The sequence below is a fragment of the Haliotis asinina genome, chromosome 11, assembly GCF_037392515.1.
Source record: "Haliotis asinina isolate JCU_RB_2024 chromosome 11, JCU_Hal_asi_v2, whole genome shotgun sequence".
NCBI lineage: Eukaryota > Metazoa > Mollusca > Gastropoda > Lepetellida > Haliotidae > Haliotis > Haliotis asinina.
In genome coordinates this window covers 42,055,456-42,069,548 of record NC_090290.1, presented here as the reverse complement: position 1 = coordinate 42,069,548, position 14,093 = coordinate 42,055,456, and the positions used below count along the sequence as shown (strand labels likewise).

The window sequence follows — 14,093 nt, the reverse complement described above, 5'->3', positions numbered from 1 at the left end:
CATTAATTTTAATGTTTGACTGTTGATGTTTGACTTTACAGTAGGTACTTTTGGGATTAGACATTGTGCAGTGAATAAGCGAGTTATTCTTGAATGTGTATTTAATCTGATTCCCACTGTTTGATGAAGGGTGTGTGTAATCTTTAACAAGGAGGAGTCAGGGAGTGGGTAAAATTTAGAGTCACATCGGCAATATTGCAACCATATCCTGACTATAATAATATAAACTTCAATGATGAATAATTTGTTTTCTAAAATCAGTCAACAAAGGACAGTAAAACAACTAGATGTACACAGACACAGAATGAAATTTAAGACTAGCTTGTAAGCATTAAAACATTCATCACAATAGTGGATATTACAATATAAACACCGGGATTTATGTCACCAACAAGGTAGATCACCATACTAAGGTCATGACAAGGAGGATGTTCAGCCTTTCACAAAGTGCTATAATAAATGAATATATGTTTAACCGCAATTCGCGTAAGCTTTACCTCCAGATTAGCCAATACTTTGAAGTCCTGGATTCGACTCACACTATCTCCCTTTGTGTTCCTAGGTTTGTGAGCGCGAGCATGTGCTCATGGGATTTAACAAAAACATGAATTCAATCGCTCGTTCGTCTATTCTCTCTTTGTTGGCAACGGCATGAACAATCTTTCGTAACTCTTAATTCTTAACAAAGTCACATTTATGCCACAGGAAACCTTTCTATTTGGAAAAAGCATCGCTTGAAAATGATTTTAGTTCATATGCGCATTGCGATGCGTTCCTTTATTTATATCCATCAGCATATCATGCCATTTGAACACAATTCAAGTACTTCATCTACAGTGTACTCATTAAGCGATCATTGTCCATCTGATGAATTGGCAGCAATCAGTTGATGTGAATTTGTTTCAATAACCCGGTCACTGCGGTAGACAGAGCGTAACCAATGTGTGATAGCTTTGTGTTATCATGAATAAAAGCTGTATTTGCTGGTATTGTAACTTCATATTCTGGCTTCATAAGCTGTGGTTCCCGTACTGGCTTCTGTCTTATCAGGTGTGTGGGTATGACTCACTATAAAGTAGTTAGTTATGGTAGAAGCTGCTGTGTAAGATCATCCTTCTATACTGTCAGTGCATCCAACGGCAAGTCAAACGTTAACCTGAACAAATAGGGAAAAGGGAATTTATTCGGTCACCATTTTTTATACATGGATTGCAACTGCCCTTCACATGGCCATAATGCAACTTAACTGTCGTCGTGACATCTTTGATCAAAGAACATTTTAGCATCAGTCGCGGAATGATGCAGTTAATCGACTTTCAAAAAGCTTACCAAAGTCTAAAGTTAATGGATTACTTCTAGCCATAACTGTAGAAATCGTAAAGTGTCATGTTTCTATTTCGCCTATTCTTTATGCCCAGACCTAAATACGATATTTCTGTGCATGTAAACTAGTTTGAGGGAGTTGGTGATTAAGATTATTGGACGATAGCAGATCACCGATATAGCTGTACACACTACGATTAAGGGGTAACCCTTTTCACATCAATATGAAATTTTAGCTGAAAGCATATTATCAATCATTTTAACATCTGCAAAGGCTAGTCAGTTGTAAGAAATCGGGAATGCCACGAAAACATGTTACTACGACCAAACACCATAAAACAGCAATGAACACATTACAAAACACTGTGACCTGAGAACATACAACACACGTCGTAAAGGAATGCTTTCCTAGATTACACAGTATGTAATGTGGTTCCAAAGCCGAAATATAACAGTTATCATATAATGTTACACAACTCACTCTTATTTGGAAAAAGGATGGGCCACAGAACATGTTTCACTGTTCAGTATTTTAAAAGAAAAAAATAATTTCGTAATTTGTTTAGTGCATTTTATGTACATTTCACTCTGGTTACCATGACAACCATATGCCAGAACTTGAGATATAAGTTAATCTTTTTTCATTTTTTCATACAAAAAATGCCAACATAAGGAATTGTGGTGACGTCCTTGAAATGATCCTGTGGATGCAACGGAAAGGAACATGACATTTTTTTTCAGAGGAATAGTCTGTCGTGTTCTGACAATATACCACCAACAGGCAACATTCTTGGTAAGGATGACTCTGAAGGTGTTACAAATCTGGCACAACGTCTGAAGGGTTGTCCCTGGAGTCCAGACTTCTTGCTTGCTAAAGTTGTCGCCAACACCTGACTGTGACTCCAGGCAACAGCATTGATCATGTTACGACCTTCCCATGACACCAGGGGAAGAATATCTTTCTGATCAACACTTAGCGCGTTACAATGACACACCGAGAGCTTAACTTGCCGAGTCCAACACTTCGTTGAAAAATGGCCTCGTTTTTACCACCGAGTAGGAAAAAAACATACATAACTGCTAGATTTTATGTTGGTTTATGTTGTTGTTGTTGTTGTTTTCCATGAAGGGGGCTTGAGTAGTCACTGTACATTCTGACACCTTTGATGGTTCGTGTAGCATTACGATTTTGGAACAAATCGCCACCCCAAAAGCATTGGTCTGAGTTCAGTAGGCCGAGACTATTCTTTGAGTCGTGATGTTTCTATCGCATGTTTTCAAAACTGGACTAAACTTGAGTCACTGACGAATACCCTCGTAAAATAATAATCTTGTTTCTGAAAACGATAGAAAGCTGACAAATGAACTGGTAAATGTAGGCGCCACGGAATCAACAATGATGTTAACGAGTAATTTGCGAGTTTATTTATTATGAAAGGAGAGGTCAAATACCTATAATGATCAATGGCCCGAGTCGGTGATGTTCTAATAAGGAGTATTGCTATATATATAGAGGCAATAAAGTTAAGTGTGGAGCCGACTGAACCTTGCGAAACTGAACCCATAACCCGAGATGTAGGCTTTCACCTCGACGCAATCCTCATTCACTATGGTTATTAACTATTCATAGATTGAGACCTGGGCAGTCACTCTGTCATGGGTGACAAAGTTTCCCGAGTATTCTAGTACACCCAGTAACTGTGATTGCAGGTGGCACCATCATTCGCTGAGTTAGTTAATAGTTAACGTCACATCTGCAATTTCGGACCAACGTGTGAACAATTAATACAATAAAGATGAAAACATTCTGGATAGTAAATACTAGAGTATGACAAGTGAATATAAACATAGTTTGACGAACTGTAACTTTGTAATAAATTTAAAGACGACAATATAATATAATATAGATCGCCGGACTATAGATCGCAAACGACTTAAGGTAGATCACTATAAAAGGGGCACAGAGAACTTTTGCTACCTAGATGGTGCCGCTGGTGATTGTACTCAAATTTAACCAAAATTATAAGTCACAAAAACCTACTTTTCAATCCTTGTAAGTTTTAAATTTACCTCGAATATTCCCGGACTTGCGTACCCGTTAAAGAGTTCTATGAGAAACAAATGTATTCACTTTCTTTCGTATTTGACAGGAGTTGTATTTGAGATTAAAACATTACAAAATATAACAGGATGAAAACAGTCGCCTGTTGCGAGATGTTTCTACATAAACCATGACATTCGTATTCAGTACATCACCATAGGGTAACACTTTCTTGTATGTTTCACTATTACAATCATACATTGGTGTTTACCTTCTTCTGCCCGGTACTAAATATACCTAGAATTATATGTATCATACATGGGCACGATCTCTTGTACATACGAGCGCCCTCTTCAGAGTTTGCCTGGTTGGCATACGACATAAATATTATATGTCAATGTCAGAAACAAAACAGTCTCGGTTGACTGTCGAAACGGACTCTTTTCGACATTAAGCGTAAAAAGCATTCGATGTCTGGTGCACAGTTGATTCATTCTCGAAACAGACACCACAGCGGTATGTTGAGGACGTTGCCGGTCGTGGACGTCGGAGAACCCAGTGCATCAAACCAAACATGCAGACAGGTACGCCCCGAGGTAAGTTTCAAGAACCGAACGTCTGAACCAGAAGTTCACGCGGCTTTGCGTTTCATCAATGCCACCGTAGGAGAAGTCGCCCAGTGCTAGCGACACACTCAACGGCGTCCAAAGATGACCATATTGACCAAAGCCTTGGAGGTGGAATGTGTTAGACTGGTGCTGGGTCTGTCGGCTGACGGGTTTATCAAAGCGCCGTTGTGTGCCCCACCTCACCGTCTCTGTCAACTGTAAAGGGGAAGGCAAATACTTGTTCCTTCCAAACCAAACAGCCAGTCCCCTCCCTTGGGCTGAATGGACTCTTAGAGTTATCAGAAATCGACACAAGGCTTAGCCGGTTCCTCTCTTGACCATTTCCACCCTTCTGAAGAGCGCGCAAAGTGTCTGCTTCTGAAATTAGGTTAAGGATGAGAACCACCGTCTTTGCGAAGTGTATATTTGGGTCTTTTCAGAGCTACTTGTAGGTCCAAAACATGTACTAAGCGCATAGCGCTTCATACAGTCCGGTAGGAATCAATGGTTTCAATGAGGTGGTTATTTCGAATCGTATGATTGCATTGATTAGTGTATAAAATCCGGGCTTGCACGGAATGATTTTCTCAACCGCCATTGTGTTATGGCGGTGCATAAGTACAATGTTTGCCAAATCGTCGAACTGATTAAACCCACATCGAACAATGGTCATGGTGACATGGTGGTCCTTACAAGGATCATTTTATCATCACCCTATCAGTGATGAACATTATTCTAAGAAGACAGAGTTAAATGTTGAAATATTTCTGTTATGTTTCAATAGTATATAGTTGGACTTCTGTAACGTTGCAATCGTATGCAGGTTTCATTTCTGTCGGCATTGGGTAATCAAGGAAATAATGTTTTATGAAAGTTTCCCAACTTCTCTGAAAATATGTTCTTGAAACTTCCATCAACTCCTGTGGGATTCATAACTCTCCAGTATCGATCTAATTGAGTCAAATAGATAAAACGACCGAAATGAAAATTGCAGAATAATGTGGTAAGCTTAATGGATTTGATAGCTGTCTAACAAACGCCAGTTGCACTTGTCATTACCAGAAACAATCAGACTAGATAAAGTCATAATAGAGCGAGCGGATTCCTGTAATCAGATACAGTATCGTCAGTTAAGGCGTCTTTGGAATCCCTTATCTGCTGTCTGATCGACGGTAATGCTTGTCTACAGCGTCAATACTCTGGCAGCAACTACAATCCTGTTATCCTCCATAAGCGGAACACAGTCATCAGTGGTCGCTTTATCTATCAGTTGTTGTACAGTTGATCTACCCAAATTTAAAGTACGTGATAACACTATCAGCTGGAGGCGCTGCATTCACATGTCTCGTTAGACTTGATTTGTGTGTTTGAAATGTGTGCTAAGAATCTACATCTGTCTAATTAGTTTAAAAGTTCAATGTATTCTGCCATTTTACAAAAAACAGACGTTCTGATGACTTGGAAAGTATCTAAATACGTTTCTGTTTCATCGTGGCATGAAACTCCATTTCCTTCGATCAATTTCTATATCAAGCAAATTTAAGATGGACTCTGCTGTGTGTGATCCCATGACTGTGACGCGTTGTGTCTTTGACTACCTCCTTGGTTCTTCACACTCCGAGACAGCACCATCTAATGTATTGAATCCTTCAGCAGGGGAGCTTGAAATGCATTGACGACACTCCATTTAACAGACGTCCGACCTGCATTATCTCAGGAAGGTTTTCGCCATGGTCTCTTCATGTGGTTAAGAGGATACAGTACATGCTCTCCAGATTTCTCCTGCTGTTTTCAAAGACTATCGATGCAATTCATTGGCGTACGGCCTTAGGCGATGACAGTAACATCATTTGACAGCCCCACTTCCACTTTCCGGTGGAGGTTAAACGCAGAAGCTGAAAAAATGTATCTGGCAGCAAAAAATGATTTAACACTTAGGTGCTATAGTGTTTTCCTGGCAATACACTCGTGGCGCGTTCTGTTGAGTGGTAGAGTGAAGTGAGGGAGTACTATCTACTGGGCAGCTCGCAAGGTCATTTTTGCCAGGAAGCAAGATACATGCGCTGTTTTTTGGTTTCAAATTGGTAGAAAAAATCTGTTTGTTGCGTGTTGAGAGTAATGATATAGATTTTCTACGCAGTGTTCAGTTACCAAGGTCCTTTCGGAAGCGCCTCCTCAGCATCTCCCTTGTCCATTTGTCATACTTCGATGAAGAATACCGACACTTATCGATCAGGTCAAATTTTGGAAACACTCAATTTATGATTGATTGTTGTGTTTATATGAATTTTTGCCCTTCTTGTGTTATCTCTACTTGGGATGAGAATCAGACCTGAGCTGTACAGCGGCAAAACGGCACCAATATTCAGCGTCTAAAACGGAACAATAAGTATTTGAACCAAGGGCAAGCAAAATTGCTACATGTTTGCAAATAGCATTTGACACTGACACTAAATTTTCTGAGATTTATGCGGTTTTCCTCTTTAATGGATACTGTCATATGAAGGCAGGCATTGATGAAGATTTTCAAAAATTTCAAAGAAGACTAGACATTTTTTATAAATCTTTTTCTAGATGGAAAGATACACTGAGCATGGTTACTGAATGGCCATGTAGGTGAATAACATTGGTGTTGATGTTAGCATAACCCTAATACACCCACATACATACGCTGACACTTCGACCGTTTCCTGTAACTACTTCATTTCGACATCATGGCTTTTCTGGACGGTGGGGTTGAATAGTGGTTAAAACGTCATGTGGAAGACCCAGGTTCGATTCCCCACATGGGCGAATCGCCATTTTGCAGACGACACAAGGTAAACAGATTTAGAGTTATCTCCTTTTCCATCGATTTTCAATCGCAAAACATCGGTTATTTCCGTGCTTCGTGCGTGATTCAGTGGTATTCAAGGCAAAGAAGCACTTCCGTGAAGCACCAGAAGAGTTCGGCATACCCAGTGGTGTACATTGAAAATAATACATCGCCTGTAAGTGGGGTACATTGAAAATAGTAGAATAGCGCTTAGCCAATCAGAAAGCGACATTCATAAGTGAGGTAAGATAATAGGTCTTACACACCTTTATAAATCCGGGATAAAAATGATCTTCAGTAACCCATGTTTGTTGTAAGAGGGGACTAACGGGATCGGGTTGTCAGGCTCGCTGATTTGGTTGATACATGTCATCATATCTGAACTGCGTAATCTACTGCTCATGCCGTTGATCACTGGATTGTCTGGTATAGACGTGAATATTTACAAACCGCAGCCATACTGGAATATTGCTAGTGCGGGGTAAAACTAAACTCACTCACTCACTCACTGAATCACTCACTCACTCACTGAGTTGTTAAACAACAAACCAGCCAACATGACATGCACTGTAATTACATTCGTTACGCTGTATCTCTACACTTTAGTGTGAATAAAGGTGTCATTTATCACGCAGTGTAATCAGCACCGTCCGATGATAATTAAACCCGGCTTCATCATTCTCCGCGATTCAATATAACGTCATCCGCGGAAACAGCCACGCTAATCCATCAACTTTGTTGACCGTTCGGTCTTTACATAAATATTTACAAGTATCTCATTTGTTTTCGGGCACATCATTCTAATATCCTTCCAGATTATAAATTTGTGTGCCTACCGCTATATTTTGCTCCATCAATTGTCTATGTAAGCAGCCATTTTGACTTGCTCGTTGGTTATACATCCCCCGAGTCGCTGGGAGCCAGTGTTGTGGTCAAAGGTTGCGTTCGACGAGACGTCGTACGTCACTGTGAGAAAGTAGAAACACTGTTCTACTGTCAAGGTCAGTGATGCTCGGCCGACGAGTTCTGTTTCTCATATTGTCTAACTGTCCGTTTACACTTAGTGCAACCTGGTGCATAGGCCCGTATTGACCCGCGTTCTCGGAGAGACGAATAAATGAATGTTGGGACTAACTGATTTCGTTGATATCTCAATCTTGTGGATCGATGCTCATGATGTCAATCACAGGTTTGTTTGGTTTAGATTCTTCTCTTACGCTCCATCGCCTTGTCTGGTGGAATATTGTGTTAGGTATATAACAACAACAGACAAGAATGACACTTGGTATGGTCTCTTGTAGATCGTGTTTCAAAAAAACATGCTCGTCATGCAGAATAGAACAGTGGAAGGAAGTCGTTATTATGAAACTATCTTTTCCATGCTTTTGATCATTTGTGTGTGTGTGTGTGTAAGTGTATGTGTGTGTGTGTGTGTGTGTGTGTGCGTGTGTGTGTATATATATGTGTATATGTTGAAAATGGAGATCTCACTACAACAGTTATGCCTAAATGATCAATATTTAAAAGATGAAGTGCTTGCGGCATGAATAGTACATTCCTTTGGAGCAGCAACATCTGTCTAGTAGGTTGGGAATCTATGAGCTCGACTGACAAATAACGAAAAGTACTGATGGTTACACAGCTGTATGTATGATAACACTTAGAAATGTTTCTCAAACATATATTTATTATAATCCATTTTTGGAATATGTATCACAGCAAGTGTTATCTTCTCCAGCAGTGTGATACTTTACTTCAAGGACTGCACATATTCAGCTATTCATTAGGTATGAAAACAGATCATCTCACTTAACAATGTTCATCATCCTGTCCAATGACTTACAATGAACACTTTGCCTTTACCACTACCTGGCGTTTGAACATTTATCAGTGTGATGAATCCTCTTTGGATTTCCCAGCATGATGAATCGACGTATTCTGCATTAGTCAGGCGTTGTGGATGAGATGCGATAATGCACCCACGGGCGGGTTTTGCCCAGCTGAGGCTTAAGTAGTGGCGTTTTGTTTGATGATCTGTAAAACAAATACTGTTTTAATACACCAGCGTCAATTTCCACGACAATAACGTTCATACAAATACTATGCATTTGTCCTCAGGCAAATCGTTCCCGTAAACAATGATATCAATAAGTATTTGCATAGTGCACTCATGTGTGTATCGAGAACACAACCCGGAATACATTAATTAAAGTCTAGCGTTCATGGACCGATTAAAAATAAACTTGATGGTGCTATAACACCTTCATCTGGCAGTCTTTCGGGGAGGTTAATTTACTTCGTGTGAATAACAGTAAATATCATGCATGGTGGCTCAGCAGACATAATGGTAAGCGAGCTACCAACGTTTTCTTTCACCTTTCATTTGCGTTTCGATCGTTTTAATTACTCCTTTTTCCGTTGAAATGACACACTGGCGTAATTCCAATTACTGCTACGAAAATCACACCCAGCCCCATGTTGTATATCAATGGTTCATTCATTTGTACATTGCAAGATACTGTTTACCGATCTATATTTGTTGAGAAAAAGTAATTTAGAAGCACTTATCACCTTTGCGTCTCACCCTCGACAGATGGTCTATTCGCATGAGCGATAGGTGGAAACACATGTTGTCTATTTAGTGAGTATGGTTTTTAGCCGCGTTTAGCAATATTCCAGCAATGTCGCGGCGGGGGTTACTAGAAATGGCATTCACATATTGTACCCATATGTACCCATGCTTCTCCCTGACGTCACGCCGTCTCGCATAATATATCAGCTGTGATAATTTGTGATTATTGTGAGTATGTGAATTATCATATCAGTTTACCACAGCCCGTGAACTCGGGTATGGTTCTGTCACACCTAAATGTAATCGGAGCGACACCGGTTTAAACCATTCTATGCTAGGTCCTAGAGGTGTTGATGTGACGCAGATGTACTCCTTGAATAGTAGACAAATAGACAATTGTAGTCGTTACCATGTCTGGCAGTCAGGATATAAACAAGGACTGTGTGGCTCGTAAAGTAAACACTGTGCCTAGGTGGGCTAGCTAGTTAGGTAAAGCTTTTCAGCCGGTAAATGTATGAACGAGTTCAAGCAGGTGCACACCACACACAAACACAACGACCGGGCACACTTAAACACACACAGGCACTATAAACAAACACGTGCGTATAAGTGCAATAATCTTGAACCAGCATCTTCACCTGCATTGTAAGTGTCCACAGCATGTTCCGCCTGTCTGGTGTAATGTATGGACTAAACAAGATGTTTCTTCCGTGTTTCAGAGAGGAAACCCAACTCATGACGGCAAGGCCTGGATCCGTATACCGGCTATAGCAACACAGAAACAACGCACGACCGACTGACACAAATGTGAATGCCGTACGTAACCATCAAGTGGTTTCCTCCCTAGAACCCACGGACCTGGGCCGCCCGGCGTGGGGAACCATCTTCCGTAACACTAGTGCTTTACAACATGTGAACTGTGTAACCGTTCGCGTAGAAACATTCTAGAAGTGTGTACATCTACATGTTCCACAATGGGAATCTACCTTTATGACTGATCAGCGTATTGCACAATAGTTGTAGCAGGAATCTCCATAAAACGGAAAGCCTTGTTACCATGGAATTCAATCAGACAGGGCTTCCGGGTCCTACGACGGAGGCCGTGAACAATGTTACCGTATTCACTCCTTTCTCCATTCAAATGCACAGCTTTGAACATTTAGTGATAACTACTACAGTGCTGGGTCTATTCATCTTGGTTACCATCATAGGGAACGTGTTTGTGATCGCTGCCGTGATCCTAGAGCGGAATCTCCACAACGTGGCCAACTATTTGATATTATCACTGGCAGTAGCGGACTTAATGGTGGCGGTTCTGGTCTTGCCCATCTCTGTTGTTTCCGAAATTAGTAAGGTTTGGTTCCTTCCAGCTGAAATCTGTGACATGCACATATCTTTCGACGTCCTTTGCTGCACTGCTTCCATTCTGCATCTCGTTGCCATAGCAATGGATAGATACTGGGCAGTCACCAGCATAGAGTATATTCGTAACCGCAGTGCTAAACGGATCAGCATCATGATTGCTATTGTATGGGCGGTTGCAATGACGATATCCATTCCGCCACTTTTTGGTTGGAAGGACGCAAATAACGATCCCGATAAAACCGGCGTGTGCGTTATTAGCCAAGACCATGGCTACACTATTTTCTCAACGGTCTGTGCCTTTTATCTTCCCATGCTTGTCATGATAATAATCTACATTCGAATATACCAAGTTGCGAGAGCAAGGATTAGGAAAAACAAGTTCCCTAATAAGAAAAAAGATAAGAAGAAAATGGTTAAAGAGGACGCAACGACGACGACCATATCGCCCAAAACAGAATATAGTGTTGTGTCCAACTGCAATGGGTGCTCCCCAGAAAACAGCATGAAAAAGAAGGAAAAGAACAGCTCGGAGAACGAAACTGTTCCCAACGGCAATGAGCACTCCCAAGATGACGCCAATGCGGCCATGTTGCAAACCGCTGCAGAAAAATCTAAAATCGCAATGTCTCGGAAGGAAAAACTGGAACTAAAGCGTGAGCGGAAAGCAGCCAGAACTCTCGCAATCATCACTGGAGCTTTCATCATGTGCTGGCTCCCATTTTTTATCGTTGCTCTTGTCAACCCCTTCCTCCGAGAAGCAGACAAAGTCCCTCATGTTGTCATGAGCATCGTTCTTTGGCTTGGGTATCTTAACAGCCTGCTTAATCCAGTCATATACACAATTTTCAGTCCCGAGTTTAGAAATGCGTTCCGGAAGATTTTGTTTGGAAAATATTCCCGGGATAGGTAATCGGCCTCAGCTGAATTCCAGCAACTGTGTTTTGTTGCCTGAAAGGCCATTGGACCGCCATGGACAGTGACTGTATGAGTTTCGGCAGTGCCAACAATGTATTGTGTTACAGTGGTAGTATTTATGTATCTATTTTTATGACTTTTTGAAATGTTGCAACTGCAGGTATGCTGTGACTTTTGAGTGTTCTCAACCTGGCCTTTAACACTATGGCTCTTGGCGTGTAGCTCAAGAGATTAAAAGCATCTAAATGTACTTTTAACAGGATTTCCCGGGGATGAAACAAGAGCGACGTCAGCGCTGCTCCTTGCTGCAGACTCTGAAACGCCATCACCCAATGCGCTACTTCATGACAAGCATTGTTTGTGTCTATTATGGGACTCGTAAGTCTACCGCTTTGTGATCCAGAGGAGGATTGGTAGAGTAAATGACTCCAGGACGTGTACATAATCGACAGCAGAGACATTTACTGAGGGTAATTCTAACCCTCACGAGAAGGATTGGATGGAACTTGGGACATTGCGTTAAGGTGATTCTTAGTATGACATAAAGTCATCATAACGTTGACATTCCCATAGAAGTGAATGATCATTATTCGCTTTGTATCATTGATGTTTGTCTATATACATCCATATAACCAACATGCTGACGAGCTGCCGTCTAGAACACAACACAAGTGATATGACATAGACATTTAGTTCCAGATTGGTTTAAAGGTATTTTTGTAAATGTATTGTTGCTCCATCTCGTGAGTAGCTTAATATGTGCTTGCCCGTTGGTAGAATCTAAGGCTTTGAGCTGTCCCGTGTCGATGGCCCCCGACTCTGGACATCCTCAAGCTAGCTGCAACTCAATCTACAGGACACAAAGGTATCCATTCCCAACTGTTTTAAAAAATGTTTTGGGGAACAACTAAAACGTTTGTGTCCGTTCCTTTGTTTCGTTTATTTTACTTTCACCCCAAGAAAAAATGCACCTTTGTGTTGGAAGGCGAATTATATCGTGAATGTAGGTAATGAATGACTTGTTCCGTTTCATTCCGTTTAGCTTATTTTTTTGTATAGTACCAAACAATACAGTATTATATTTGTGACTGACTCAGACTATTTGTACTTGAGGCAACCTCGTGAATAAATATTAATAGTGTGTAGGAACGGTGTAAAAAGAAGAGATCAACGGTGACTGCCCTGAATAACTATTTAAAACAATGTCGTAACACCTGCAATGCATGTTTCATCCTGGACCAATTGTGTTGTATGAGCATCATTAATAAGGAATATTACATCGTTATTGAGAGAATCAATATGTGAAACTATGTGGAAATTATTAACGTCTGTTCAGTTTTACGGTTCATTCATGTGCAGTGGCCCTGCGAGGTCTGCTATGTCAGAATTAATTGTATTATTTTTTTTCAAATGTGTTTATTGTTCATTATTCATGTATCCTTCCATCTAGGCCAGTCCTTCTTGTTCCTTCAACAATCACGTCCTCATCGAGATGTTAACCTGGGAAACAAGGCTCTCCGACCCCATGGAAACACAGCCACGTTGCTGTGATACCTTTCTGTCCTGCAATGCTTGTTAATACAGTCGCTATCAGCCGATATACTCACGTTAAGACAAACATCGCTCATGTGATAATATGTCCTGTACGGTTTTAAATCAGCACATTAAAACATTAAAACAACAGTATGTGTTTGGTAATCAGTACACTCAGCCATTATACATGTGTGTATTTTTTGTCTCGTGAGATAAATGCGTATCAGCCGATAATTGTAAGTGAGTGTGTTTAGTTTTGCGCCGCACTCAGCAGTATTCCAGCCACATGGCGGCGGTCTGTAAATAATCGTGCCTGGACAATCCAGTGAACAACAACATGAGCATCGATCTGCGCAATCGGGAACCGATGACGTGTCAACCAAGTCAGCGAGCCTTACCACCCGATCCCGTTAGTCGCTCTTACGACGAGCATAGTGGTATTTTATGGCAAGCATGGGTTGCTGCAGGCCTATTCTACCCTGGGACCTTCATGGGTCCCGATAATTGTAATTGTCGACACTCTTAACTGTTTACGTTAACGTCATAAACCATACTGCTCTGTATGACAGTTTATGTTAGTGTCATACACCCACCTTACCGCGGTGTGACAGTTTATGTTAGTGTCATACACTATACTGTTCTGTGTGAAAGTGTACATTAATGTCACACACCCTGCGGTTCTGTGTGACCAGTACGTTAATTTCACACTCCGTACATTTCTTTGTGACATTGTACGTTAATGTCACACACCGTCCTGTTCTGTGTGACAGTTTACGTTAATACCACACATCGTACTGCTCTGTGTGGTAGCTAAATTTAATTTCACACGAGAGACGTTTCCTGTATGATGGTGTAGTTTAATGGTTCTCGCCATATTTCTCTGTGTGAAATTTACTTTCATTTCACTCTGTGACATATCGT

The 14,093-nt window shown here is 40.9% G+C and overlaps 1 protein-coding gene across 1 annotated transcript in view; it reads left to right on the top strand.

The window, feature by feature from the left end:
* Nucleotides 1–13,322, top strand: part of LOC137255797 (5-hydroxytryptamine receptor-like) — a 131,840-nt gene extending 118,518 nt beyond the window's left edge. The window contains exon 4 of the mRNA XM_067793338.1: nucleotides 10,079–13,322. Within this exon, the coding sequence (XP_067649439.1) occupies nucleotides 10,417–11,634 (1,218 nt within the window). The 5' untranslated portion in view covers nucleotides 10,079–10,416 and the 3' untranslated portion in view covers nucleotides 11,635–13,322. The remainder of the gene's footprint in view (nucleotides 1–10,078) is intronic.
* The last annotated feature ends 771 nt before the right edge of the window (nucleotides 13,323–14,093 follow it).